This window comes from Moschus berezovskii, chromosome 3 (genome assembly GCF_049115385.1).
Source record: "Moschus berezovskii isolate FMDL1 chromosome 3, NW_MosBer_1.0, whole genome shotgun sequence".
Lineage (NCBI taxonomy): Eukaryota > Metazoa > Chordata > Mammalia > Artiodactyla > Moschidae > Moschus > Moschus berezovskii.
The window spans coordinates 102,701,100-102,729,079 of NC_142462.1; the positions used below are offsets into that span (position 1 = coordinate 102,701,100).

Consider the following 27,980-nt stretch of genomic DNA (forward strand, 5'->3'; position numbering starts at 1 on the left):
GCCCGGGGGCTTCTTAAACCCCCCGCCTCAGCCCGGCCCGCACTTTCCAGAGCACCGCTCCGCCCCCGGAGGGAGAGAGAGACACACACAGACAGAGCGCGGCCGAGGAGCCGAGGAGGCCCGCCCGAGTCCCGCCAGCCAGGGGCGCGAGAGAAGTTCAGAGCCGCGGAGCGCACAGCCGCCGGTCCCGTCCCGGACAGCGCCCCCCTAGCCCGAGCCCCGCCGGCCCCCAACCCCCGCCCCAGCCCGCGCCAGCATGATGAACAACAGCGGCTACTCCGAGGCCCCGGGCTTCGGCCTGGGCGACGAGGTGGACGACATGCCGTCCACGGAGAAAGACCTGGCCGAGGACGCGCCGTGGAAGAAGATCCAGCAGAACACGTTCACGCGCTGGTGCAACGAGCACCTCAAGTGCGTGGGCAAGCGCCTCACCGACCTGCAGCGCGACCTCAGCGACGGGCTGCGCCTCATCGCGCTGCTCGAGGTGCTCAGCCAGAAGCGCATGTACCGCAAGTTCCACCCGCGCCCCAACTTCCGCCAGATGAAGCTGGAGAACGTGTCCGTGGCCCTCGAGTTCCTCGAACGCGAGCACATCAAGCTGGTGTCCATCGGTCAGTGCGTGCGGAGGGGGCAGTGCCCCGACGAGGGGCTGGCCCACGGGGACAGGGTGCTGGGGCTGGGTGGGCGCGCGGGGAGCCGAGGCAGGGCCGAGGGTGGGGGGGCCCCGGCACCGGGAGAGGATCGTGATCCGGTTCACCCGGAGCCCGCCCCCGCCAGCCCCGAAGGGGCTTTGGTCGGCCGGCATCCCGAGGGGGCTCCCCCCGCCCCGGGGGCATCCAGCCCCGGCCGTTTCTGAGCCCTCCAGCTTCAGCTCCCCTCGCACGCTCTTGGCCAACCTGCTTCTACCCCTGGTCTCCTTTCTTGCCGCCCACACCCCCAGCCCAGGCTTGAGAGGATGGGGCCAATGTTCAATGACGATTCCCGGGGGAGCCCCCTCCACCCCAGACAAAGCAAATGGCTTCCCAGTCTCGCAGCACCTCCACCGGGGAGGAGAGGCTGAAGGCAGGTCCCCATCGCTGCCCGGTCCCAGGGATCCCAAGGAGAGCGGGAGAGCGGGTGGCCGGGCGGGCACGGGGCCCGGGCCCCCCGCCGGCATGTGCTCGGCAGCTGGGTTCAGGCCCAGGGGCCAGAGCCGGCAGGGCCCGGCCTCGGAAACCTAAAAAGGCTCTGAGCGAGCGCAGGCAGCCTTAACCCCTGCCTGTCCTCCATCAGCTTCAGCAGGCCAGGAGGGGGGCTCCCTCTCGTCCACTCCCGGCCCCCGCCCACCCCCTAAGCCCCGATTGGCTACAGCTAATGATCTAGGCTGAGGGGAGGGAGGCAAGGCCTGGAAAAGGGAGGAAGTCATTGAGTGTAACCAGATTTGGAAGGTGTGTCAGTGCTGGGTGGGGGTGGGGAGGCACTTTAAGCTGGGGAGCAGGGGGAGCCAAGGATGGGTTCTGAGAGCCTAGAAGTTGGCCCTTCCCTCTCAGCTCTGCAGTCACCCCTTCAGACTGGGGTCCTGGGCAAGACCCCTACCCCTATGGTGAGCTCTTAAGTGTCCTGATGTGATTTTCAGGAAAGCGCCCCTTGATGGGGTGCACCCCAGAGCCCCAGAAGGGGAATTTCACAGGGGGCCCAATGCCCACCCCCAGGCTGCCCCAGAGATTTCTTCAGATAATTGAAGGTCTGTCCATCCTCAGCCTCCCTCAGGGCAGCTCTGGGCCTCCTGAATTAGTAGCTGAGGTCAGTCAGGGGCCCTTTGGCCCTGTCCAGTCCCCTCTACGCTTTACCCCCTCCTGCCCCAACACTGCCCCCCCCAACCCCACCCGCCCGGCCTGGAAATAGCCCTGCCTCCGTGACACAGCAGATGTCTCTGAGCTTTCCAGAGGACAAGGCTGAGGACAGGGGGTGGGGGAGGAGGCCACCCTGGTGTGTGTAGTGGGACTGAGGGCTGCCCCAGAGTGTGTGTGGTTGGGGGGGGGCCAGGGGTCATCGAGGAGTCAGCTCTGGGCCCTTCCACCCCCTTGGCAGCTGCGATCTGACCGCCTGGACTGACTGTCCCAGGTGGGATCCTGAGGGGAGAGTCTGGGGCCTCACCAAGACTTTATAGGAAACGGCTCGGTCTCCCCCTCCCCGCCCGCTGCGGGGGCTCTGGGCCCCTCTCCTGGCCTCATCCTTCCTGAGCGCACACCTCTCCCCTCCCCCCACGGTGGTGCCTCTGGCTCCAGCCCCCTTGGCTCAACTGTGTATGGAGAGGCCGGCTCAGAATAGAGGGGGAAGGAGGGAAACCTGGCTTGGGGGTGGGAAGGAACCCTTCTTTCCCGTTCCTGCGGGAACTGTTCCCCATTTGAGCCAAGTGGCTGACTCCCGCGGCCGATGAGATAAGCTGTCAGCAATTCAGCTGCTGGGGCGGAGGCTGGAGGGGAGGGAGCACAGACAGCAGCGGCTACCCATCCATGGGAAAGGAGGTGTCAGGGGTTCCCCCTTTCTGCTTCCTCTGGTTCCCTCTGTCCCGCTTAGTGGTGGGAAGGGGCTGGGATGGGGGCTTCTCTGGGTACCATCTCAGGACTGAATGTGAGCCTCTAGGCACCCCACGTCCCTTTCCAGGAGTGGAGTGGGAGCTGGGCATTGAGCAGTCCCTCTGAAGGAGGACAGGGTACACAGCCTGGGTTGAAGGGGCGGTGTGCCCTCCTTACCCGCACCGCCCCCTCCGCTCCTCCGAACAAAGAGGCCTAGAGGCCGCTCTGTCCCGCAGCTGTTCCCCAGTTGCTATTCCTTCTCCTGGAGCCAACCGCCGAGGGAGGGGCTGGAGGGGGCAGCAGCTGTCCCGGCCCCTCCCTCACTGGTCCTCTCCTCTCCCCCAACTCCACGCAAGGCCTGGGGTGCCTTCAGGGACTGGCTCTGGGGCTCCTCCCACCCCTTTGGTGGTATCCCCAGTGGGGTGCGACGAAGAAAGAGGCCTGGCTTGAGCAGAACTCCCCTCCTCTGCCTGGCCTCCGAGGGGGAGGAGGGCGAGGAAGGTCATTGCTCCTAGAGTGGGACTCCGGACCCACCCCTCTCCTGCCACTTGCTGTCTGGCCCAGGGCCAGTTGCTGGGGAGAAACCTCTCCCTGCAGCAAATATGAATGACCCCCCTCACCGGCCCCCCCCACCCCTTCCCAATCCTGGCGATCCTGGCGGCCTCTGGGCCTCCCTCCCAAGGATCTGGCTTCAGTTTGCAAGAAGCACTTCTGGGTGTGTGAGCACCAGCTTTGGAGGCTGTCAGGGTTGTGAGAGGCCATGAGGCCCTGGGTGTCAAGGCTATGTGAAAGTGTCCTGGGCCTGTGTGTGTTTGAGAGAGACCGCACCAAAGCACCGGGAGGCTGGGAGTGAGTGTGTCATGGAATCTGCAAGCTGCCAAACCATTGTGCTGCAGCAGAGCCAGGGGGAGAGGGGGCGGGCCTGGGGAGCTGCTGGGGAAGGAAGGATGAATCAGTGAAAGGGTGGGGGAGCCAAGGGGACCAGAGCCCAAGACCAAAGGGACAGAGAGACTGAGATTCCCCTCCAGTGGGCAGGTTGGGGAAATGCTGGGGACAGGGTGTGTATGTGTGGGCATTCTGGAAAAGATAGGTAAGGGGAGACACCTTTGGGATCTTTACTGTCTAAAGGCTGTCTCCCAAGATCTGGGGGGGCGGGCAGGAAAAGATATGTAAGGGGGCACTTCCAACACCACCCTTTCCCATCTCTCGGGTAACACCAGTAAACAAGGCTGAGTCTTTCACCCCCTCCCAACCTCCTGAAAGCAGTGCTCAGGGAAACTGGTGGATTTCATGCCTGCCTTGTCCTTTACAAGTAAGCTGGTTTCCAATGAACTATACTCTAGGCCACCTCCAGCTCCTGGATCTTTCTCTTTGGCTGTTACAGGGGAACTAGGCCCCCTCCCTGACCCCAAATCTTGGAGTTCTGGTCCATAATATTTATCAAGGGAGGGGATGGGTCTAGAGTCTCAGCTCCTGAGACTTGAGTCCACATGGGTAACACTCGCCCAGCTCTTGTGAAATCTCACTGGTCCCTGCCATTAACAGAACGTGTACTGTCTCCAACCCCTCCTCCCAGAACTTTGTTCCAAAAGCCTTTTATAGCATTCAAAGGAGAATTTGGCTGGAACCAGGTTGGTCCCACTCCTCTCCAACTTCAGTTTTTAAGATGTTCATTCAACCAGTATTTATTGAGATTTTACTAACATCTAGGCTCTGAATATATGGAGAGAAAAATATAGTATCTAGAGTGAAAGAAGGCAGACAAAAAAGATACATACTCTATGATTCTATTCATATAAAACTCTGGAAAATGCGAACTAATGTATAGTCACCAAGAGCAGATTGGTTGTTGTCTCGAAGGATAGACTCAGAGGGGCAGGAGTGATGGATCACAAAAGAAAGGAAACTGAGGAAGGGTGGATGTGTTTACTATCTTGATTCATGGTTATGCACATATTGACAAAGGTAGGGCTCCCCTGGTGGCTCAGATGGTAAAGAATCTGCCTGCCGTGCAGGAGAACCAGGTTCAATCCCTGGGTACGGAAGATCTCCTGGAAAAGGGAATGGCAACCCACTCCAGTATTCTTGCCTGGAGAATCCATGGACAGAGGAGCCTGGTGGGCTGCAGTCCATGGGATCACAAAGAGCTGGACAGGACTGAGCGACTAATACAACTCAGTACCTAGTTGTACTTTCTAATATGTACAGTTTGTTGTGTATCACACAAAGAAAGGAAACAAAACAAAACAGTGTCTGCCCCTAGAGACTTACAGTCTTGCATAACTGTATAGATGCTTGTAGCCTGATAGGAGGCCCATGCAAGTGCTGTCAAAAAATTGAAAGTACCTGCGCAAGGGACATATTGGGACGCAGCCATGTTCTGAGGGGGGTGGGAGATACATCAAGGGCTGGGCCTTATGGGATGCAGAATGTGGTAGGAAGAGAAGCAGTGGGTTCCAGGAGGAGGAGTCTAGACCCACCGCTCAAGCAGCATCCTCAGAAGCTGGGCCAGGAGAGGGAGGGTGCTGCATCAGAAGTGGGGCCCTCATGAGCCCTGCTTGTCCCCTCCTCCCTGCAGACAGCAAGGCCATCGTGGATGGGAACCTGAAGCTGATTCTGGGGCTCATCTGGACCCTGATCCTGCACTACTCCATCTCCATGCCCATGTGGGAGGACGAGGATGACGAGGATGCCCGCAAGCAGACACCCAAGCAGCGTCTGCTCGGCTGGATCCAGAACAAGGTGCCCCAGCTGCCCATCACCAACTTCAACCGGGACTGGCAGGACGGCAAAGCTCTGGGCGCCCTGGTGGACAACTGTGCCCCTGGTGAGTGGACTTGCGGCACATAGTGGCTTGAGCCGGGAAGGGGTGCAGGATGAGCTGGTGATGCCAAGACTTGTGTTTGTCAGAATATGTGTCCCAGGGCTGGGGGAATCAGGGCCACCTGCTCCAGCTGAGAATCACTGCTAGAGTTGGACCCTTCCTGATGAGTTGCCAGATCCTGCAGTGGCAAGGACACTGAGGTCCAGAGAAGGCCAGTGACTTGTCCGAGGTCACACAGCTTATCTGTGGCAGAACTGAATCAGAGGCCAGCCGGGACCTGGAACTCCCTGCTCCGTGAACTTCCTGTTTTGCTACACAAGGGTCATTTCTGCTCAGCCAGCAGAAGGAAAACGTGGTGGGACTTGTAGAGAAGAGAAGGCCAGGACTTTAGGCCTGGAGAAGGCTATTCTTTGCAAGCCCCTGGGATAGCTTTGAGAAGGGATTGAGGCCCAGGATGATGTGGTCTGTGGCTGGTGGTTCACTGCCCCAGCGGCAGGTGACCCAGGCCTAGCCTGGGCAGGTAGGGGCCACTAGGGCCCGGAGAAGACTTAGACATCATAGATGAGAATAGTACCCCACGTACAGCTCCCTTTCTGACCCTCATCTCCTGAGACGATCTGTCGTCTCCCCACCTCTTGGAGCCACGTCCCCCTGGGGGAATCCTCCCCTAGCCTGGGGTCAACCGGGGAGCAAGGGGTGGGAGGCGGGGGCACCGGCCGCCTGGGAAGCATTCCCAGCTGCTGAGCCATTGCCCACGGCTGGCTCGGCTGCCAGCAGTGAGCTCAGCTGTTCTGGCCAGTCATGGATTCCAGCCTTTGAGCTGGTCCCCTCCCCACCAGGGAGCATCACCCTCCTCCTCCAGCTCTGGCTGGGGCCAAGCACCCTCTAACCCCTGCACCCTTTCCCAGGAGTGACCTGTGGCTGCCTCAGCAGTCCTCCCATCAGAAGGGCTGGGTTCTGGGTGGCCAGAAAGAACTCGGCCTCTCAAACAAGCCCTTCAGTGCCTTCATTTCCCTGAGGCGGAAGTTAGGAAGCAGAGAGAGTCTTATGCTCTGAGGCTGATGTGGGAAGCGCATGGACACCTAGGGCTTCAGGGCAGCTGTGAGGAGACCTTTCAGGAGTTGAGTCAGAGGAACTTGCGGGACGGGGACTGCCCACCCCTGAGGCTGCTGGAATGAGGCGGGGGGTCTTCGAGGGGTGCAGTCCCTGGGGTTTGGTGTTCAGGGTTGGTGCTGGGGCTTGGGCAGGCCAGAGGCCGGCTGGCAGGACTGGTGCCAGGCTGCGTCAGCTGGGGCAGAAAGGCCTCATTGTTGGTGCTCGGGAGGGCTGCGATGCATCTAAACAGCGATGGGCATCCTGGCTGACAGGCCGTAAGGTTGGGGGTCAGCAGGAACCTGGCTGGTCAGGGGCCTGGGGCCGTATGGGAAGGGAGTGTAAACCCACGGCCTGGGAGGGCGTTGGTGGAGCAAGTGCTCTGCGTCCTGGCTGACTGCTTCTCCCTCATCATTGCTTCCCTCCACCATCTCTCCAGGCCTCTGCCCTGACTGGGAGGCCTGGGACCCCAACCAGCCTGTGGAAAACGCCCGGGAGGCCATGCAGCAGGCGGACGACTGGCTTGGGGTGCCCCAGGTAGGTGGAGAGCAAAGGGCCCTGGAGAGGACCAAGGGTGGGGTTGGGTCTGTGAAGCTACCTGGGCAGGATGCTGGGGATGGAGGACAGTTTCTGACTCCCTTCCTCCCTGGCAGGTGATTGCTCCCGAGGAGATCGTGGACCCCAACGTGGATGAACATTCAGTCATGACCTACCTGTCCCAGTTCCCCAAGGCCAAACTCAAACCTGGTGCCCCTGTTCGCTCCAAGCAACTGAACCCCAAGAAGGCCATCGCCTATGGGCCTGGTATGTGTTGAGCCCTGACAGTTGTCGCTGGGCAGCTGGACATGGGCTGGGATGATTCTCCCTAAACTCTGTGACTCTGCCTTCCGCCCTCAGGGATCGAGCCCCAGGGTAACACCGTGCTGCAGCCTGCCCATTTCACTGTGCAGACAGTGGACGCTGGTGTAGGCGAGGTTCTGGTCTACATCGAGGATCCTGAGGGCCACACCGAGGAGGTATGGAGAGGCCACTGGGGATCGGACAAGTGCACAGACTGACAGTGGAATGGGCTGGAGATGGCTGCTGGGCCTCCCTCTGATGCTGGAGAAGGCGGAGGCCTCACCATGGGGGTTGCAGAAGGAGTGGGGTCAGGGGGAGCTCTGATGGCCAATCGTTTCCCTTCCCACAGGCCAAGGTGGTTCCCAACAACGACAAGAACCGAACCTACGCTGTGTCCTACGTGCCCAAGGTCGCCGGCTTACACAAGGTATCCCCCTATAGGCCCTCCCATGTCTTCCCCACTCCATTCACATCCTTGCATCTGGCTGAATGGACCCCTCTCTCAACTCACACCCCACCCCACCCCCATGCACAAGCCCCACCCGCCTCCTACCCCACTTGGCTCTGTCCCGCCGCTAAACCCCCCTCAGAGCTGCTTTCTTCTAGAAGCTCACCTTTGACCTCTGACCTCCAGGTGACTGTGCTCTTTGCTGGTCAGAACATCGAACGCAGCCCCTTTGAGGTGAACGTGGGCATGGCCCTGGGAGATGCTAACAAGGTGTCAGCCCGTGGTCCCGGCCTGGAGCCCGTGGGCAATGTGGCCAACAAACCCACGTACTTTGACATCTACACTGCAGGTGGGGATGGGCCCTTCCACCAGACACCCCATGACTGTTCATGGTGGGGGAACCTGGGGGCCAGGGGCAGGGCCTGGCCAGAGGGCCATGGTCTCAGGGTGAGGGAGCCTGAGCAGGAGGGACACCCCATGACTATTTTTTGGGTGGGGGGGGTTGCCTGGGGGCAAGGAGGCCGTGGTCTCAGGGTGAGGGAACCCGAGCAAGAGGGGCTGATGGCCGTTGTCGTGACAGGGGCCGGCACTGGGGATGTTGCTGTGGTGATCGTGGACCCGCAGGGCCGGCGGGACACCGTGGAGGTGGCCCTGGAGGACAAGGGCGACAGCACGTTCCGCTGCACGTACAGGCCTGTGATGGAGGGACCCCACACGGTGCACGTGGCCTTCGCGGGAGCCCCCATCACCCGCAGTCCTTTCCCCGTCCATGTGGCAGAAGGTGAAGGCCCTTCACCCACCCCCATGACCCCCCCTCGCCAAAGGCCAGGATGCAGAGTGTTGCACCAAGTCTGAGGACTTATAGGAAATGAAGCACTACAACTGGGGGGTGGCAGTGGGTGGGGATGGGGTCGGGGGAGCCTTCTGAAGGCTTAAAGTGGGCAGAAAGACAAGCCCGAGAGCTTGTCTGTCCAGCCCCTGCCCCCGAGGACGGTCAGGAGGTCACTGGGAAGGATACCAGACAGGGGCCACGTGGAAGGTTGAGGGGGAAGGGACCGGACCATGGGTGGAAGGCCATGTTTACAGGAGCACCTGTACACCAAGCTCTCAGGCAGTGACTCCCCACTCTCTCTCCGCCACTCAGAGCCCCTGCCGCCGCCGCCCGCCCCCTCCGTGCCCATCGTCCACCAGGCCAAGAGAGTGGTGCCACGTTAGTACAGGCCAGCGGAGGCAGGCCGGGCATGGCCATAGCTGACTGGCCTCACCTGTGCTGTGTGGCATGGCCCAAGCGGGGTGGAGTCGCCCCCCTCCTGTGGCATTCTGTGACAGGCCCCAGGTTCCACACCTTTGCCTCTGTCCTGTGGCAGCTCTAGTCCCCTGGGGCTTGCCTGGTGATTTCTGTGAGAAGGGTCTGCGTTCCGTGCTGTCGCCTGTTCTGTGGCAGTCCCCGGATGTTGTGTCATTTGTCTGTGTTCCAGGGCAGGGCTGGATGGATGATACATCGTTGCCTGTTTGGTGGCACCCCATGGGTTCCGTGCCATTTTTTGTGTCCCGTGGCAGGCTGAGATCCCTGTCCTTTGATCTGTGTTCAGCAGCAAAGTCATTGCCACCGGCAGCATTCTGCAGCAGGCTGACCTTCATGCATTGCCTGTGATCTGTGGCAGGCTTCTCGTTACACGACCCTCCCTGTTCCTTGGTGTGGCTGAGTGTTTTGTGGCATGACTCGGTTCCTGAAGCTGCTGTGGTGGCTCCAAGAAGGCTCAGATGGCTCTAGGTGGATGGCCGTGGGGTGGATGAAAGGCCCCTCCCGGTCTGTCTTAGCTCTGAGCTCTGCCCAGCTTTTGTCCCAAGCGACCCTGACTCGGAGGAAGCCTGAGGGAAGGGTTTCTTTAACCAGCCTGGGGACGGAGGTCTGGGGGCGCTGTGGCCACTCCCTGCCCAGCATGGCTCTCAGTTGTGTCCGGGGCGCCAGGGAGCACAGGGAGGGCTGCATGAGGCCATGGCCTGTGCCTGGGGAAGGGGACGGGGGTGGTCGGTCAGGAGGACTGCGCACAGTGCGGTGGGGACGAGTGGTGGTAAGTGCTGAGGCTCTGTCTAGGGCCCCTCAGCGCCCCCAATCTCATCTCTCCTCTTCCTCCCAGCTTGTAACCCCAACGCCTGCCGGGCGTCTGGGCGGGGTCTGCAGCCCAAGGGTGTGCGTGTCAAAGAAGTGGCTGACTTCAAGGTGTTCACCAAGGGTGCTGGCAGTGGGGAGCTCAAGGTCACAGTCAAGGGACCAAGTGAGTACCAGGCCCCAGGGCCGTGGTGGGGGGGTCAGGGCGCTGGGAGGAAAGGCAGCCAGTGCTGCTGACCCCCTGAGGGCAATGACAGCACTATGCACCCCCCTGGGGGTAGGGGCTCCAAAAAGATCCTGACCAGAGACATTGTGGGACCTCAGGTGAACTGCCTTGCCTGGCTCAGTCTCCCAGGCTGCAAGCTGGGAAGGCTGCACTAGGCTGTTACACGGTGCCTGCTCCACGGTGCCTGCTAGCAGCGCTGTCCTCAGCCAGGGACTGTCCCACAGCACAGTCCCAAGGGTCCTAGAGAGGCTGAGGTGCGGAGACACACAGATCATTGATCCCTGCACTTCCCACATCTCCTCAGAAGGCACAGAGGAGCCAGTGAAGGTGCGGGAGGCCGGGGATGGCGTGTTCGAGTGTGAGTACTACCCTGTGGTGCCTGGGAAGTACGTGGTGACCATCACGTGGGGCGGCTACGCCATTCCCCGCAGGTGAGCCCCGTGCAGCCCTGAGCCTTCCAGCCTGGGCCTCACAGGGTGGGCGGAGGGAGGCAGGCTGCCTGGGGCTCCGAGCAAAGGGAAGAGGGGTACTTCTGGTGGGGGCACCTCGGGGTGCTGACACCAGCTCCCTCTTTGCCCAGCCCCTTTGAGGTACAGGTGAGCCCAGAGGCAGGCATGCAGAAGGTCCGGGCCTGGGGTCCCGGTTTGGAAACTGGCCAGGTGGGCAAGTCAGCCGACTTTGTGGTGGAGGCCATTGGCACAGAGGTGGGGACACTGGGTAAGTGGCCGAGGTGGTAGCAGATGGGAATTCCGGGGAGTGGTGTGATGGGGGGACACTGGGGAGTTACTAGGGGGTAGAAGGCAGGAATTTGGGCCAGTGTTGAGATGAGACAGGCACTGGAATGGGGGTGACTGGGGTGGTGATGAAGAGAGTGATGGGGGACCTGCCTGGGTGTCCAAGTCGCTTCTGGTGCCCCCTGACCCTCCCCCACCTTTCACCCAGGCTTCTCCATTGAGGGGCCTTCGCAGGCCAAGATCGAGTGTGATGACAAGGGAGACGGCTCCTGCGACGTGCGGTACTGGCCTACAGAGCCCGGGGAGTACGCAGTGCACGTGATCTGTGACGACGAGGACATTCGAGACTCGCCCTTCATCGCCCACATCCAGCCAGCTCCACCCGACTGCTTCCCGGACAAGGTGTGTCCCCAGCTCCCGCCCCAGGCCTGCGACAGGGTGAACAGACCCTCCTCTGGTCCCCAACCCAGCCCTCCACTCTTGCCCCTGCACAGGTGAAGGCCTTTGGGCCCGGCCTGGAGCCCACCGGCTGCATCGTGGACAAGCCAGCAGAATTCACCATCGATGCCCGGGCTGCTGGCAAGGGAGACCTGAAGCTCTACGCCCAGGTAGGTGTTGCCCCATCTTTCTGCCCCTCACTGCTGTAGTGGGGACCCTAGGAGGGTAGGGTAGATTAGAGAAAAGGGCCTCAAGGCATCACAGGACTGATTCTCATGAATCCATTTGATCTGTGGGAAGTCTAAAGTTTTATTTTTTCTTATTGATGATAATCTTAAAAAACATTTTACCAGATATGTATTTTTATGCTAATCATTTGCAATTTAAAGATGGTTGGGTTAAGACATTGGTTTCCAGGTGAGTTTCTCAAAATGATGTCCTTTGACCCCTAAAGGTTAATGAATATGTTCTTTGGTCCAGGAGGATGCTTCTTTTTTGAAAGTTTGTTTATTCAGTTTTAAGAAGTTGGTTTAGCTGAGCCTTTTCCCCTCACAACACATTTTGGAGACCTAGGCTCAGAGACCAGGCCACACAGATGACCTTGAACCTGGTTCCTCAGCTCTCCAGGGTGTGCCCTGGCAACCAGAGCTCGTGGCACTAGGCTCCAGTGGTCAGAGGTCTGTGATCTGTTTGCGGGGAGGGTCTTTGATGGTGGGCAAGCAGCCCAGCAGAGGGCATGGGCGCTCTAAGAACCTTGCTTTGGGTGATGCCCACAGGACGCCGACGGCTGCCCCATCGACATCAAGGTCATCCCCAATGGTGACGGCACCTTCCGCTGCTCCTACATCCCCACCAAGCCCATTAAGCACACCATCATTGTCTCCTGGGGAGGCGTCAACGTGCCCAAGAGCCCCTTCCGGGTGTGTCCTCCAAGCCCTGCCCCGTGCCCCCTGCCAGCGACCCCAGAGGGAGGGTGGAGCCCCAAGCAGGGGGATGTTGGCTGTCCCTGGGCCCTGTCCCCTGCTCCCCACTTCATGGGCCCTATGAAGAGGCTAAGACCGGGCCTAGAAGTGCTGGGGAAGGGATGGACCTTGAGGGAGGGGGCCCCACGCTGACCGTCGACTCCTCCCCACAGGTAAACGTGGGAGAGGGCAGCCACCCCGAGCGGGTGAAGGTGTACGGCCCCGGCGTGGAGAAGACGGGCCTCAAGGCTAATGAGCCCACCTACTTCACAGTGGACTGCAGCGAGGCGGGGCAGGGTGCGTCCAGGAGCAGGGAGGGGGGCAGGGCCGGGGGTGTCCACGCAGGAGGCGCTGGTGCCCTCCACCTGTTCCCCAGAGTGGGACCCGTCCAGTGCAGGAGGTTGTGGAGTACCCACCCACACTCATGGCCTCGTGCCTGCTTCCCTTCAGGCGACGTGAGCATTGGCATCAAGTGTGCCCCCGGCGTGGTGGGCCCCGCAGAGGCTGACATCGACTTTGACATCATCAAGAATGACAACGACACCTTCACAGTCAAGTACACACCTCCGGGGGCGGGCCGCTACACCATCATGGTGCTGTTTGCCAACCAGGTACCCTGTGCTTGGGTTTTGGTTATCAACCCTAACCTCACCCCCTTACCCCATCCCAAACAGAAGCTTGGGAGGCTGTCATCTGTCTACTGCACCGACTGAGCACTTCCTGTGTGTGGACAGCGTGCCTCAGAGGAAGCAAAAGGGACAAGGGACTCTTTTCAGACATTGCCCGTGTCCACCCTGACCAAGCCTTTTCTCCCTCCAGGAGATCCCTGCCAGCCCCTTCCATATCAAGGTGGACCCATCCCACGATGCCAGCAAGGTCAAGGCAGAGGGGCCTGGGCTGAACCGCACAGGTAGCTGTCTGGGCTGGGCTGGGCTGGGCTGGGGTGGGGCTGGGTGGCCGCCAATCCCTCACCACCATCTTGGGATGGGCGCTCCAGGTGTAGAAGTTGGGAAGCCCACTCACTTCACGGTGCTGACCAAGGGAGCCGGCAAGGCCAAGCTGGACGTGCACTTTGCCGGGGCCGCCAAGGGAGAAGCCGTGCGAGACTTTGAGATCATCGACAACCATGACTACTCCTACACTGTCAAGTACACGGCCGTGCAGCAGGTGTGCCCACCCCCTCCCCTGGCCCTCCTGTCCTGGCTGGCTGGGGGCGTGGGGCTCCTTCTTCCGGTCTTACAGGGTCTGTTCGGGGTCTTGGCCCCTTTCCTGCCTCCCCATCCTCTCTTGCCGTGGGTCTCTGAGCCTCTGGTCCGTGTCGGCCAAGGACATGTTGGCAGGCTGGATCTCAGCCCCTCAGTTCTGACTTCCTGCTGTACCCATTAGGGCAACATGGCAGTGACAGTGACCTATGGTGGAGACCCCGTCCCCAAGAGTCCCTTCGTGGTGAACGTGGCACCTCCGCTAGACCTCAGCAAAGTCAAGGTTCAAGGCCTAAACAGCAGTAAGTGGGGCAGGAGCTGCCCATGCAGTGAGGAGGGTTGCGGGGGGCCTTGGGTTGGAATCTCTGCTCACCATGTCCCTCACCCTCCACACAGAGGTGGCTGTGGGGCAGGAACAGGCATTTTCTGTGAACACACGAGGGGCTGGTGGTCAGGGCCAACTGGACGTGCGGATGACCTCGCCCTCCCGACGGCCCATCCCCTGCAAGCTGGAGCCTGGCGGCGGAGCTGAGGCCCAGGCGGTGCGCTACATGCCCCCCGAGGAGGGGCCCTACAAGGTGGACATCACCTATGACGGTCACCCGGTACCTGGCAGCCCCTTTGCCGTGGAGGGCGTCCTGCCCCCTGACCCCTCCAAGGTGAGGAAGTAGGGGCAGGCGGGAGCTGGGGGCTTGTAGGGAAGGTGGGTAGTTCACAGGGGCCGAGGCCCAAGGCCTTATGTCCTGGGGTGAGCACAGCCAAGGGCCCAGAGCCAAGGCAGTCCCCCAAATCAGGACTTGCCTTTGAGACAGCTTAGTTTTTGTTTTTTATATTTTTATTGAAGTATAGTTGGTTGACAATGTTGTATTAATTACTGCTGTACAGCACTGTGATTCAGTTATACACGCATACAAATGCATACATTTAAAAAAATATTCTTTTCCATTACAGTTTATCACAGGATATTGAATGTAGTTTTCTGTGCCATACGGTAGGACCTTGTTGTTTATCCATTCCCTATATAAAAACTCATGTCAAGACAGCTTAGTTATTAAGAGCCTGGCCTTGGGTCTGACCTGGGCTTCAACCCCAGGTCCATCAGCTGGGACAAATTTTTTAATCTCCCGTGGAATTGTTATCAGGACTCAGCCTGTGGGAGCTGCTACGGTTGAAAGTGCTTAGCTGATTTGGGAGTCATGAAGGCTGGGTGTGGGACCAGTCGAGGTAACCCACACACCTGCTCCTTCTTTTAGGTCTGTGCTTATGGCCCTGGTCTCAAGGGCGGGCTGGTAGGTACGCCAGCGCCCTTCTCCATCGACACCAAGGGAGCGGGCACCGGTGGCCTGGGGTTGACTGTGGAGGGTCCCTGCGAGGCCAAGATCGAGTGCCAGGACAATGGGGATGGATCCTGTGCCGTCAGCTACCTGCCCACAGAGCCAGGCGAGTACACCATCAACATCCTGTTTGCCGAAGCCCACATCCCCGGCTCACCCTTCAAGGCTACCATCCGGCCCGTGTTCGACCCAAGCAAGGTGCGGGCCAGCGGGCCAGGCCTGGAGCGCGGCAAGGCTGGGGAGGCGGCCACCTTCACTGTGGACTGCTCGGAGGCGGGCGAGGCCGAGCTGACCATTGAGATCCTGTCGGACGCTGGCGTCAAGGCCGAGGTGCTGATCCACAACAACGCGGATGGCACCTACCACATCACCTACAGCCCCGCCTTCCCCGGCACCTACACCATTACCATCAAGTACGGCGGGCACCCCGTCCCCAAGTTCCCCACCCGCGTCCACGTGCAGCCCGCAGTCGACACCAGTGGGGTCAAGGTCTCAGGGCCCGGTGTGGAGCCGCACGGTGAGTGGGAGAAGCCTGGAGCTGGTCACGTCACCGGTCAGGGGAAAGGGAAGCGGGGCTGAGGGCTGGGGGGCAGCACTGGCATCCTTGGGGCTCAGATGCCCCCGAGAAGGTATCAAAGCCAAGGGCAGGGCGTGGAGCTTTGCCTCAGTCTGGGTGGCAAGATTGCTTCTGCCCGTGGCCATTTTCCTCGGGAGATCCTCAACTTTCATCAGCTGATCTGAAAAATCAAAGAATCTTGCGCTTGTTGGTGCAGAGGGAAGGCTTTGGGGTCGAGGGCGATGAGAGTCAGGAGATGGTTCAGCTCAGTTCAGTTACTGAGTTACCATCTGCTGGGGGCCAGACCCTGGGCCAGGCAGGGTGGGGCATGCAGAGGGTTGGAAGAGCCAGCCCCACGCTCCAGGGGCCCACGGCCGGGTGGGGAGACTCCGGTGAGCAGAATGTCACTATCTGCTGAAGGGAGGGAAGGCAGGGGCTATGGGAAGCAGGGCCTGGGCCGTGGGCATGGTCCAGGATGGGGAGTAGGAGGTGGAGAGGAGGAGCCACCTCGGAGCTGGGGAGGGAGGGCAGGGGTGGGTAGCCATGAGAGGGCTGAGCGCTTGTTTCCTGGGACCCAGGTGTCCTGCGTGAAGTGACCACCGAGTTCACTGTGGACGCGAGATCCTTGACAGCCACGGGTGGGAACCACGTGACGGCTCGCGTGCTCAACCCCTCAGGCGCTAAGACGGACACCTACGTGACCGACAACGGGGACGGCACCTACCGCGTGCAGTACACGGCCTATGAAGAGGGTGAGGGGCTGGGCTGGGCCAGGACGGCAGGGATCTGGTCCCAGAGTTGTCAGAGGGGGGCGGGTGGTAGGGACCGTGCACACCCTGACCTGCACCGTGTGGCCGACTTCCAGGAGTGCACTTGGTGGAGGTTCTATACGATGACGTGACCGTGCCCAAGAGCCCCTTCCGAGTGGGCGTGACTGAGGGCTGTGACCCCACCCGTGTCCGGGCCTTCGGGCCAGGCCTGGAGGGGGGTTTGGTCAACAAGGCTAACCGCTTCACCGTGGAAACCAGGTATGCCTGCCCCTTTCCTAACCTTGACCCTGATGCTGTGGCCACCCTGAGCCCAGCCACCTGCCCTCCCCCTTCATCCTCCTGTGTGGACCTCATCCCCACCCATCCCCGTCAAGGCTGCAAACCTCCCTGCTGTAGCCGCTGGTCCCTTCTAAGCCAGCCCCACACCCCCATTCACCTGCTTATCCATCCCAACTCACTGGTCCTTGCGCTGCTGATGTAGGGGTGTCATCTTGTAGGGGAGCTGGCACCGGGGGCCTCGGCCTAGCCATCGAGGGCCCGTCGGAAGCCAAGATGTCTTGCAAGGACAACAAGGACGGGAGCTGCACCGTGGAGTACATCCCCTTCACCCCCGGAGACTACGACGTCAACATCACCTTCGGGGGCCGGCCCATTCCAGGTGTGCAATGGGCGTGGGAGGGGTGTCGGGGAGGCGAGCAGGGGCCTGCTCAGCGGGAGGGAAACTGGAAGGAAGTAGGATGAGGATGAAAGCCCCAAACCAGCAGCCCCTGGCAGGCATGGGTGCCACGGTTAGGGCTGAGGCAGGGTGGTGGGTACATTCCCAGAAGCCCAGCACTGGTGTCTTGGCCCTTTTGCCTGGAGCACCAGATCTCGTGAATTCCGTCACTCACAGTCCAAGCCAGTGTCGCTGGCTCAGTCAGGACACCCTCTCACTGTCTGCAAAGCCAGGAACCCCCCTGCCCTCCAGCAGGAGTGGGGAATGGTTGGTGTCTTCAATTATCACGTTACCCGGGCTTGCTGAAATGGGACTTTGCCCACCCCACTTATCTAATTTCATGCTGGAAAAAATTCATTTTCTTTTACAAATACTTCTTTTAGCAGTTTATTAATTTAGGAGGGCGTTCTTTCAGGCATGTGGCCGAAATAAGTGGATTCACCCTGCCTCAGCCTGTAGCCAAGTTTTTGGTTTTTGTTTTTTAATTTTACTTTTATTAATTTTTATTGGAGTATATATTCTGTAGCTGAGTTTATTTCTCCTTGTTACATTTTCTTCATTGGAGAAGGAAATGGCAACCCACTCCAGTGTTCTTGCCTGGAGAATCCCAGGGATGGGGGAGCCTGGTGGGCTGCCGTCTATGGGGTCTTAGCAAGTTTCTAAGTGTTTGCACATTTGGTCTGGTCTCCCAGGGGCATTTCAAAGGCAGGGGAGGCCTCGCCTTCCTGGGTCCTCTGAGTCGGGGAGACCCTCTGGGGCAGGTGGGCCAGGGCTGACATCCGTCTTCCTTGCAGGGAGTCCATTCCGGGTGCCAGTGAAGGACGTGGTGGACCCCGGAAAGGTGAAGTGCTCGGGCCCAGGGCTGGGAGCCGGCGTCAGGGCCCGGGTACCCCAGACCTTCACAGTGGACTGCAGCCAAGCTGGCCGGGCGCCCCTGCAGGTGGCCGTGCTGGGCCCCACAGGTATGGAGTGTCTGGGGCCGGGTGGAAGGAGATGGAAAGGGTGCCAGGAGGCTCTGCTGACTGTTCCCTTTGCCCAGGTGTGGCCGAGCCTGTGGAGGTTCGTGACAATGGGGATGGCACCCACACCGTCCACTATACCCCAGCCACGGACGGGCCCTACACAGTAGCCGTCAAGTATGCCGATCAGGAGGTGCCACGCAGGTGAGGCCCAGCCTGGGGCTTCTGTGCTCTGCTGGGCTCTGGGGAGCTCCCACCAGGGCCACAGCTGCGGGGCCACTCCAGGGCCCTGGAAACACTCCCCTGCTTGTCTACGCCTCATCTGTTCTCTGCTGCACCATCCCACTCTTCCTCAGGGCCCCCTGCCCGTCTTCTTCTCCACCCTGGAGGTGGTGCAGCCCCAGGGGCTCTCCTCTGGCTGGGCTGTCCCACCAGTTAGCTAAAAAATCAGCACCTTGGGAAAAGGCACCATGTAGCTGCAAACAGGTGTGACAGGGAAGCCTCCTACAGCCTCTTCTTTAAACCATCTGCAGCATCTTCCTGGAGAATGGAGAAGAAATGCCCAGGTTTTGTCAGGGGCATGCCTTTGTGACCCTCCCCTAAGACTCAGGCTGTGGCCTGGTCCCCGCTTCCTGCCAGGACTCCTCTGCCCTGCGGGGCATGTGGGGGTGGGGGGACTCCAGGCCCCAAATGAGATGGGATTCCTTCTTCCCCTGAATCTCAGCCAACTGTCTATCCCTTCTGCCTCTCAAGCCCCTTCAAGATCAAGGTGCTTCCAGCCCACGATGCCAGCAAGGTGCGGGCCAGTGGCCCCGGCCTCAACGCCTCTGGCATCCCAGCCAGCCTGCCCGTGGAGTTCACCATCGATGCCCGGGATGCTGGGGAGGGCTTGCTCACTGTCCAGATCCTGGTGAGTCTATGCGCTGCCCACCTCTCAGGTCAGGGTCTGGGTACAGGCAGGCCTTAACCGCTGCTTCTCCCCCAGGACCCTGAGGGTAAGCCCAAGAAGGCCAACATCCGAGACAACGGGGACGGCACATATACTGTGTCCTACCTCCCGGACATGAGTGGCCGGTACACCATCACCATCAAGTATGGCGGCGATGAGATCCCCTACTCACCCTTCCGCATCCATGCCCTGCCCACTGGGGACGCCAGCAAGTGCCTGGTCACAGGTGGGCACCTACCCCTGCCTCTCCCCTCCCTGCACACACACAGCCCCACCCCAGCTCATCCTTAACACTGCCGCTTATACTTTTCTCTATTTCCAGTGTCCATTGGAGGTCACGGCCTGGGTGAGTGTCCTTTTTCTTCTCTTTTTGCTGTGGGTTGAGGTGATGGGGGCAGCTGGGAACTGAGTGTGGGGACTGGACCCCCTGACCGGGGACTCCTGTGCGGCAGGTGCCTGCCTGGGCCCTCGCATCCAGATTGGGGAGGAGACGGTGATCACAGTGGATGCCAAGGCAGCAGGCAAGGGGAAGGTGACGTGCACGGTGTCCACACCCGACGGGGCGGAGCTTGACGTGGACGTGGTCGAGAACCACGATGGTACCTTCGACATCTACTACACGGCGCCTGAGCCCGGCAAGTACGTCATCACCATTCGCTTCGGAGGCGAGCACATCCCCAACAGCCCCTTCCACGTGCTGGTAAGTTCAGCGGCCGCAGCAGAGCTGGGGGTGCAGGGGAGGGGGGCCAGGCCCTCGTAGTGGGAGCAAGGAACCCCAGAACCCATCCCCACGTCTGATGGATCCTGGGCCCAGAGTGCTCCAGGGTGGAGCCTGTGCTTTCCGGCAGCCTCCCAACCCAGGAGGCACGCACAGCCCTGCCTCTGGCCCCTATGGGCATCAGTCAGATCTCTGGTGGAACCTGCCGTGTTCCTTCTGACCCTCAGGCCCACCATCCCCGTCCATCTCCTCAGGTGGCCCTGCAGGACAGGGAAGCCCTCGGGAGAGTAAAGCACCCAAGATAGCCATCCTGCCCTGGGGGCAGCCCGGGATATCAGGTCCCTGGGCCATTCTGAGTCAGCTTGTGGTCACCCGAGCTGGTGGGGACTGGCCTGTCACAGACCGTGCTCTCCCGTGCCTTGCCTCCCAGGCGTGTGAGGCCATGCCCCGCGTGGAGGAGCCCCCTGACGTGCCGCAGCTGCACCGGCCCAGCACCTACCCCACACACTGGGTACTGCCCCTCCCACCTGGGCCACACTCGCCCCTGCCTCCTCTTCCTTCATCTCTTCTCTTCTTCAGCGGCCAGGGCATGGTTCGGGGGCCATCTTGGGGAGCAGGCGGGAAGTCAGGCGGGGCAGACGGATCCCGGAGCTGGGCGCGGCACCTCTTCTCTTGCAGCTGACGCCTCTCCTGCCCTCTGGTTTCACCATTAACCATCCTGCTCCTTCCTCACCTTCTGTGACTTCAGTCACAGCTCAGGCCGAGTTCCCCAGGCCTTTCCCAGCCAAGTGACTGTTCCCTCTGCCCCGCCACAGGCCACGGAGGAGCCAGTGGTGCCTGCGGAACCCATGGAGTCCATGCTGAGACCCTTCAACCTAGTCATCCCTTTCACTGTGCAGAAAGGGGAACTCACAGGTACTGCCTCAGGGCCCCGTGGCAGGATGGCCCCAAGGGAGGACATGTGTCCAGGCCCAACTCCTCCTTAAGAGGTGAAAGCTGGGGCCCAGAGTGGGGAAGCAAGCTCCCCAGGGTCACACAGCAAGCTGATCAGAGCTGGAACTTGAGACTCCAGCCTTCTGTCTCCCAGGTCAGGATTCATCCTAAGGCCTCCTGGCTGTCTCCTGGTACCTGGTGGGGGGGAACCTGGGACAGCAAGGGGGTGGAGCTTGGAGAAACTGGGGTCCCACACGTACCCGTGTCTGCCTGGCAGGGGAGGTGCGGATGCCCTCTGGGAAGACCGCCCGGCCCAACATCACTGACAACAAGGATGGGACCATCACAGTGAGGTATGCGCCCACCGAGAAGGGCCTGCACCAGATGGGGATCAAGTATGACGGCAACCACATCCCCGGTGAGTCGGGGGCCAGGCTGGCCACAGTGACTGCCTCCCCATCGGCCTTCTTCCACTCGTAGTTCTTGAGCATGCGCTGTGTGCAGACACGTGTGAGGCCCCAGGAAGGCTGGTGTCCTGGTGGGAGGCCCCGTCGGCACAGATGCAGGGCCTGGCGGGGAGGCTGTGGGAAGGTGTGGGGGTCCGAGGTGGGCTCAGGCAGCCCCTGTCCTCGCTGCTGACCCAGCCCTCTTTCCCCCACTGCCCCCAGGGAGCCCCCTGCAGTTCTACGTGGACGCCATCAACAGCCGCCACGTCAGTGCCTATGGACCAGGCCTGAGCCATGGCATGGTCAACAAGCCAGCCACCTTCACCATTGTCACCAAGGATGCTGGGGAAGGTGAGGGGAGCTGCCAGCAGGGGCTGGGGTGGGCAGCCGGTGCAGGGGTGAGGACCTCTGATCGCGGCCCCGCCTCCACCCACAGGGGGCCTGTCCCTGGCCGTGGAGGGCCCGTCCAAGGCGGAGATCACCTGCAAGGACAACAAGGATGGCACCTGCACCGTGTCCTACCTCCCCACGGCGCCTGGAGACTACAGCATCATCGTGCGCTTTGACGACAAGCACATCCCAGGGAGCCCCTTCACAGCCAAGATCACAGGTGGGTGGACGCGTGGGCACACACCCCAGCACATGATGGCTGGGCGAGCTCAGCACGTTCAAGTCTCTGGGGTGTTTAGGGTAGGGTGCCCTCAAGGTGGAAGAGGTCATTTTTGGATATGTGTAAGAAGTACGCTGTTCTCTACAGCAAATGAGAAACACTCAGCCACCCTTTGAAAACACATTTTCACAGTCTTTTAAGTCAGGATGTTGATGATAGATGAGGAAACCAGTAGGCCCGGAGGGGCAACACACAGCAGGTAAGGGATCTGGGCTGTGTGGTCTAGTCTCTTTTCTTTTCTGGTTCCACAAAATTACCTGACTCGGAACTTAAATTTATGTAAATTAGGGGTTTAACCCATTCAGGACTGGGGTGCTGACTCATCCCTCATCTTGGGCCCCTAACATGTGCATGGAGACTGTGCTCTCCCCGGCCTCTCTGTGCCTGCTTTGGGAGTTGAGGGGGGTGGGCAAAGGCTCTGTTGAGTCCAGGGGGTCTCCTGATCCCCATGAAGGCAGGGCCTGCCTGGAGTCACCCTGCCTGACATGCCAACTCTCCCCTAGGCGATGACTCGATGAGGACGTCACAGCTGAACGTGGGCACCTCCACGGATGTGTCCCTGAAGATCACCGAGAGTGACCTGAGCCAGTTGACCGCCAGCATCCGTGCCCCCTCGGGCAACGAGGAGCCCTGCCTGCTGAAGCGTCTGCCCAACCGGCACATCGGTGAGCGTGGTGCCACGGGAGAGCCCGTGAGAGGAAGATGAGGGAGCTGGGAAAGGACCACTGCCAGGCCCAGAGCTCCATTCATGCCGGACCTCCCCCCCCAACAGGCATCTCCTTCACCCCCAAAGAAGTGGGGGAGCATGTGGTGAGCGTGCGCAAGAGTGGCAAGCATGTCACCAACAGCCCCTTCAAGATCCTGGTGGGACCGTCTGAGATCGGGGATGCTAGCAAGGTGCGGGTCTGGGGCAAGGGCCTGTCCGAGGGACACACGTTCCAGGTGGCGGAGTTCATCGTGGACACTCGTAATGCAGGTGCTTCTTTCCTGGAGACCCCTCACTGCAGCTGGTTCCTCCAGTAGGGACCAGTGCTTTCTTTCCCAGCGCCCCTGGGCCATAACATCCCCCCTGAACTTCCTGGCCCAGTCTCTGCTGAGAGTCCCATTCTGGGGCCCACCTGGGAAGAGTAAATGTCCCCCTGTCACTTCTCCTGTGTCTAAGAGAAAGCTCAGTCATCCTGAGTTTGTCTCTCCCTTGCTCACCAAAACCCAAGAGGCCTGCTTTAGAGAAATTTCCAGACTACCTATCCCCGACCCTCTGGGTCAGTGCCTGGCTTACCCCTCCTTTTGCTACTGAGCCATTTTAGTGGTTATGATGCCCCTTGGGTGTCTGTTCTGGGTGGAGCCTGCAGTTTGGAGAGGGGAGAGCAGATGGCAGTGGGAACTGAGGGAGACATGTCCCTTGCCTCCCGCTAGGTTATGGGGGCCTGGGGCTGAGTATTGAAGGCCCTAGCAAGGTGGACATCAACTGTGAGGACATGGAGGATGGCACGTGCAAAGTTACCTACTGCCCCACCGAGCCCGGCACCTATATCATCAACATCAAGTTCGCCGACAAGCACGTGCCCGGTAAGGCTCTGGGCTGTGGCCGGGACGGGCCAGGAGGCCGGAGACGAGTGACCTGAGGTGGCTGACCCGCTCTTTCTTGTCCCTACAGGAAGCCCCTTCACAGTGAAGGTCACCGGTGAGGGCCGCATGAAGGAAAGCATCACCCGGCGCAGGCAGGCGCCGTCCATCGCCACCATCGGCAGCACCTGTGACCTCAACCTCAAGATCCCAGGTGGGCGCCGGAAGAGCCTGGTGGGGCGGGGCTGCGGGCAGGGCCCAGAGCCCGTCCCGGGGCCTCTGTCCTTCTGGCTTATTTCTCACCTCCCTCCCCTCCGCCGGCTCCACGTGTCCCACAGGGAACTGGTTCCAGATGGTGTCTGCCCAGGAGCGCCTGACACGCACCTTCACCCGCAGCAGCCACACCTACACCCGCACGGAGCGTACGGAGATCAGCAAGACGCGGGGCGGGGAGACCAAGCGCGAGGTGCGGGTGGAGGAGTCCACCCAGGTTGGCGGGGACCCCTTCCCCGCCGTCTTCGGGGACTTCCTGGGCCGGGAGCGACTGGGCTCTTTTGGCAGCATCACGCGGCAGCAGGAGGGTGAGCAGGCCTGGACACGGGTCTTCACAGGGAGATGGGCCTTCTGTCCCTCGGGACAGGACGGGGCGGCTGCTGGTCTGAGCAGAGGAGGGGGTGTTTACTGAGGGAGGGAGGGAAGGGCGAGGGCCTGGAGCAGCCCTGGTGTCACCCTGACACTCCCCACCCCCTGCAGGTGAGGCCAGCTCTCAGGACATGACCGCACAGGTGACCAGTCCGTCGGGCAAGACGGAAGCCGCCGAGATCGTGGAAGGGGAGGACAGCGCGTACAGCGTCCGCTTTGTGCCCCAGGAGATGGGGCCCCACACGGTCACTGTCAAGTACCGCGGCCAGCATGTGCCAGGCAGCCCCTTTCAGTTCACTGTGGGGCCACTGGGTGAAGGTGGTGCCCACAAGGTACGAGCTGGAGGCACAGGGCTGGAGCGAGGGGTGGCTGGCGTGCCAGGTAAGGGGGCAGGTGGCTGGGACGGGGGGTGGGGGCAGGACAGCCAGCAGGGTGGGCGATGGTGCTGAAGAGCTGCCCCTGTCCTGTTTCCGTCTCCAGCGGAGTTCAGCATCTGGACCCGAGAAGCAGGTGCTGGGGGCCTATCAATCGCCGTGGAGGGTCCCAGCAAGGCAGAGATTGCATTTGAGGACCGCAAGGATGGCTCGTGTGGGGTCTCCTATGTCGTCCAGGAGCCAGGTGGGCATCTTGCTGGGCCTGCCTGACTTTCCAGAGCAGGCTTCTGCTTGCCCTGGCAGGAGATGGGGCTCCCAGAACAACGCCTCACCTGGGCCGCTCTGGTTTCTCTGCCCCATTTCCCTCTACCCTACACTCCTGGGAATACGTGTCTCCAGAGCTGAGCTCGACCTAGGAGCTTGTCTTGGGCTGAGATCAGGATGGGGTCATTTCCCCCCCTGCTGTCCCCTGTCCCGGAGCTGGCATTGACTGGTCTTCTCTCCCCAGGTGACTATGAGGTCTCCATCAAGTTCAACGACGAGCACATCCCAGACAGCCCTTTCGTGGTACCCGTGGCCTCCCTCTCAGATGATGCTCGCCGTCTCACTGTCACCAGCCTCCAGGTGTGTGCCTGGGGGGGGATGGGGCCCTCCTGCCACCCCGAGAGATGGGCAGGAGTAGAGGATGGCAGGCCCATGTGACCAGGGACTTAGCAGTGACCTTGGAAGGTCCAGACAGATGGCCCCTCTCTCCCAGTGTTTGGACAACAGGGGGCTCTAGCTATACTAGCTGCCCCTTGGGGTGTCTTAGCAGCCTCAGGTGCCGTTGTGTCCCTCCTCCCCCTTCCCCATTCTAGAACTGGGCTCATCTTCACGACCTGCACTCCCCATCGGCCCCACCTTCTCCATCAAGTGCCCCCAGGGCAGTCCAGCCCACATGCCTCTTTTCCCATCCCAGCTGCTGAGTTCTCGCAGTCCACACAGTGCTGTCCCGGCACTGGGTTCTCTGCTATCAGGCCGGCTTTACGGTATCTGGGTCTTGCCTTCCCAGCCAGGACAGGGCACATCATCTCTGGCCCCCCACCATGCCCGGCACAGCCAGGTGGCCCCACCTCAGCAGGTGGTTGCCAAGGCCAAAGACCCAGCCTCTGCCTCCCATTGCAGCCTTGTTGAGAGCCTCCCTGAGCTGGGCCAGGCGGCAAGGAGCAGCCGGGGGTGGGAGGAGGGAGCCTCCGGGCTGGGCAGGAAGGGATATCAGGGCCAGGCTGCAGACATGAGCCCTCCAGGCCCTCCCAGGAGTCTGAGCACCCTCTGTGGTCTCTGCAGGAGACCGGGCTCAAGGTGAACCAGCCGGCGTCCTTTGCGGTGCAGCTGAACGGTGCACGGGGCGTGATCGACGCTAGGGTGCACACGCCCTCGGGCGCAGTGGAGGAGTGCTACGTCTCCGAGCTGGACAGTGGTGAGCTGGCCTATCCCTGCCAGGCTAGGAGCTTCTGGAAAGGGGAGGGAAAAGACTAAGGCTCACCCACCCACCTCTGCCCCCACAGATAAGCACACCATCCGCTTCATCCCCCATGAGAATGGCGTCCACTCCATCGACGTCAAGTTCAACGGTGCCCACATCCCTGGCAGTCCCTTCAAGATCCGAGTTGGGGAGCAGAGCCAGGCTGGGGACCCAGGCTTGGTGTCGGCCTATGGTCCTGGGCTTGAGGGAGGCACTACAGGTGAGCGCCTGGGCCTGGGGAGAGGGGTGGGACAGTGATGATGAGCCCCACGTACTGGCAGAGGTCTGCTCCGGGGAGCCTGGGCCCACCCCATCTCTGGGCCCCAAGCCCTTCTTGTCTACATCCTTGCTACCTCTGTTCCCCAGGTGTGTCGTCAGAGTTCATCGTCAACACCCTGAATGCGGGTTCAGGGGCCTTGTCTGTCACCATTGATGGCCCCTCCAAGGTGCAGCTGGACTGTCGGGAGTGTCCTGAGGGTCACGTGGTCACTTACACTCCCATGGCCCCTGGCAACTACCTCATTGCCATCAAGTATGGTGGCCCCCAGCACATCGTGGGCAGCCCCTTCAAGGCTAAAGTCACAGGTGAGTGTCCTGGGTGGGGCGTGGTCCCACCCTGGGCTGGCAGCCTATCCTGGGCTGGCTCCAGTGGCTATTCACATCTGGGTCAGAGTTGGCCCCAAACATCAGGGTTTCAGGTTACCAGGAGTAAAGTGGGCCTGGCTTTACACAAAGTGCCATTCTCCACCTTCTATGTGTGGACTTGTGTACATCATTTTTAAAAAATCCAATGCCTCTCTACTGTCCATCCCTTGACTAATCTTTTCCCTGCGGTGGCTCCCCAAGTTTTCACTTAACTGTGCCCTCCTGGCGTCCCCCATTTCTGGCTTCCAAGAAGACAGAGCTCAGCAGACATTTACCCGATTTTCCTTCTGGAAGCTATGTGAAGGATTGCCATGTGACTTGGGGTCCCAGACAAAGCCCAGAAGGGTGAGAGGGGGTGGACAGAGCCATGGAGGCCTCAGACCTGGAGTTAAGCCTGCCCGAGAGCCCTGTGTGAAATGGGCTGCTACTCCTAGGATGCTGCAGCTGAGGAAGGGAATGTGGGCTGTCAGGGCCGCCACATGGGGCCTACCACCTTGGGAAAAGCAGGCCTCTGACCCGGCTTGTGGCCACCCCACCCTGTCCCTCAGGTCCCCGGCTCTCTGGAGGCCACAGCCTTCATGAAACATCCACGGTTCTGGTGGAGACTGTGACCAAGTCGTCCTCAAGCCGGGGTTCCAGCTACAGCTCCATCCCCAAGTTCTCCTCAGATGCCAGCAAGGTGGTGACGCGGGGCCCCGGGCTGTCCCAGGCCTTTGTGGGCCAGAAGAACTCCTTCACCGTGGACTGCAGCAAAGCAGGCAGGCAGCGGGTGGAGGGGGGAAGAGGGGGCGGTCTCCCAGGGTGGGCAAGTGTGTGCGAACATGGATCCGAGGGCCGGGGGTGAGCCTGTCGCTTGCTGCCTCTCTCTCCAGGCACCAATATGATGATGGTGGGTGTGCACGGGCCCAAGACCCCCTGTGAGGAGGTGTACGTGAAGCACATGGGGAACCGGGTATACAACGTCACCTACACCGTCAAGGAGAAAGGGGACTACATCCTCATCGTCAAGTGGGGCGACGAAAGTGTCCCCGGAAGCCCCTTCAAAGTCAATGTGCCCTGAATCCCAGAAGTGCCTCCCCCAGCCTCGGCCCCCACCTCTGGCCAAACACACTCACAGACACACACATACACACACATAAATGGGTCACACCCAGATGCACGCTCGCAGAATCAGACACCACAAACACCTGCCCTGGGGTGTGGACAGAGTGGCACTGCCCCCTCCCCGCCAGGCCCTCTGGCTTGAGGGCCCTGTCTGTTTCAGGGCAGTGTCCCTCGCCTCAAATGTGACATGAGGGTGAGCTGGGGGTTGGGGGGCCAGGGAAGCCCTGTGTTTTCTGGTGGGGCTGAGGCCAATGGAGGAGCACGTGTTTGGGGGTGTCTGCATGTGTGAGAGAGGTCGCCCTCAAATCGCACTGCCAGCCGGGCCTCCGAGCCACTGAGGACTGCATCCAGCCCCTCTGGTGGCCACAAACCCAGAGCGTTAGGACTTGGAAAACGAAGCACAGTCAGAGGAGAAAGTGTACCTAGCGGCAGCTGCACACATGTCCTGGCCCCGGGCGATTGAGACCCCAGCCAGGCTTCCTTGGGGACTGATTTCTCTCTCTTTTTTTTTAATAATTGCACAGCTCTGCCCCATGGGGGGGCCTTTTTTACACACTGCGAGGCCCAGCTTTCTGGGGGGCTTTTGCACATGTCATGCGGCTCAGCTGGGAGCCGTTTAGGCGGAAAACTCCAAATAAAGTGCGGCCTGTCGCAGAGG

The 27,980-nt window shown here is 60.7% G+C and overlaps 1 protein-coding gene across 4 annotated transcripts; it reads left to right on the forward strand.

Annotated features, from left to right (window-relative positions):
* Positions 1 to 26: 26 nt before the first annotated feature.
* FLNC (filamin C) lies at positions 27 to 27,980 on the forward strand. Of its 4 annotated transcripts, XM_088834656.1 has the most exons (49): positions 27 to 611; positions 5,137 to 5,385; positions 6,914 to 7,011; positions 7,128 to 7,278; positions 7,372 to 7,490; positions 7,664 to 7,741; positions 7,949 to 8,111; positions 8,343 to 8,543; positions 8,907 to 8,972; positions 9,904 to 10,041; positions 10,406 to 10,532; positions 10,682 to 10,818; positions 11,044 to 11,237; positions 11,330 to 11,443; positions 12,050 to 12,193; positions 12,409 to 12,532; positions 12,686 to 12,846; positions 13,055 to 13,145; positions 13,233 to 13,402; positions 13,622 to 13,739; positions 13,834 to 14,096; positions 14,691 to 15,288; positions 15,906 to 16,079; positions 16,193 to 16,355; positions 16,595 to 16,755; positions 17,607 to 17,774; positions 17,852 to 17,975; positions 18,525 to 18,681; positions 18,757 to 18,946; positions 19,043 to 19,066; positions 19,173 to 19,420; positions 19,869 to 19,949; positions 20,254 to 20,353; positions 20,649 to 20,789; positions 21,040 to 21,168; positions 21,254 to 21,427; positions 21,991 to 22,152; positions 22,260 to 22,463; positions 22,904 to 23,056; positions 23,145 to 23,267; positions 23,392 to 23,634; positions 23,807 to 24,076; positions 24,176 to 24,313; positions 24,578 to 24,693; positions 25,396 to 25,528; positions 25,617 to 25,793; positions 25,940 to 26,158; positions 26,767 to 26,976; positions 27,091 to 27,980. In XM_088834656.1, exons 1-49 carry the CDS (start codon positions 257 to 259, stop codon positions 27,276 to 27,278), a joined length of 8,229 nt encoding a protein of 2,742 aa, XP_088690782.1. In that variant the 5' UTR covers positions 27 to 256; the 3' UTR covers positions 27,279 to 27,980. The 4 variants fall into 4 exon arrangements, with proteins under 4 accessions (XP_088690782.1, XP_055277203.1, XP_088690783.1 ...); XM_055421228.2 differs by lacking the exon at positions 19,869 to 19,949 and having other exon boundaries at positions 28 to 611; XM_088834657.1 differs by lacking the exon at positions 8,907 to 8,972 and having other exon boundaries at positions 28 to 611.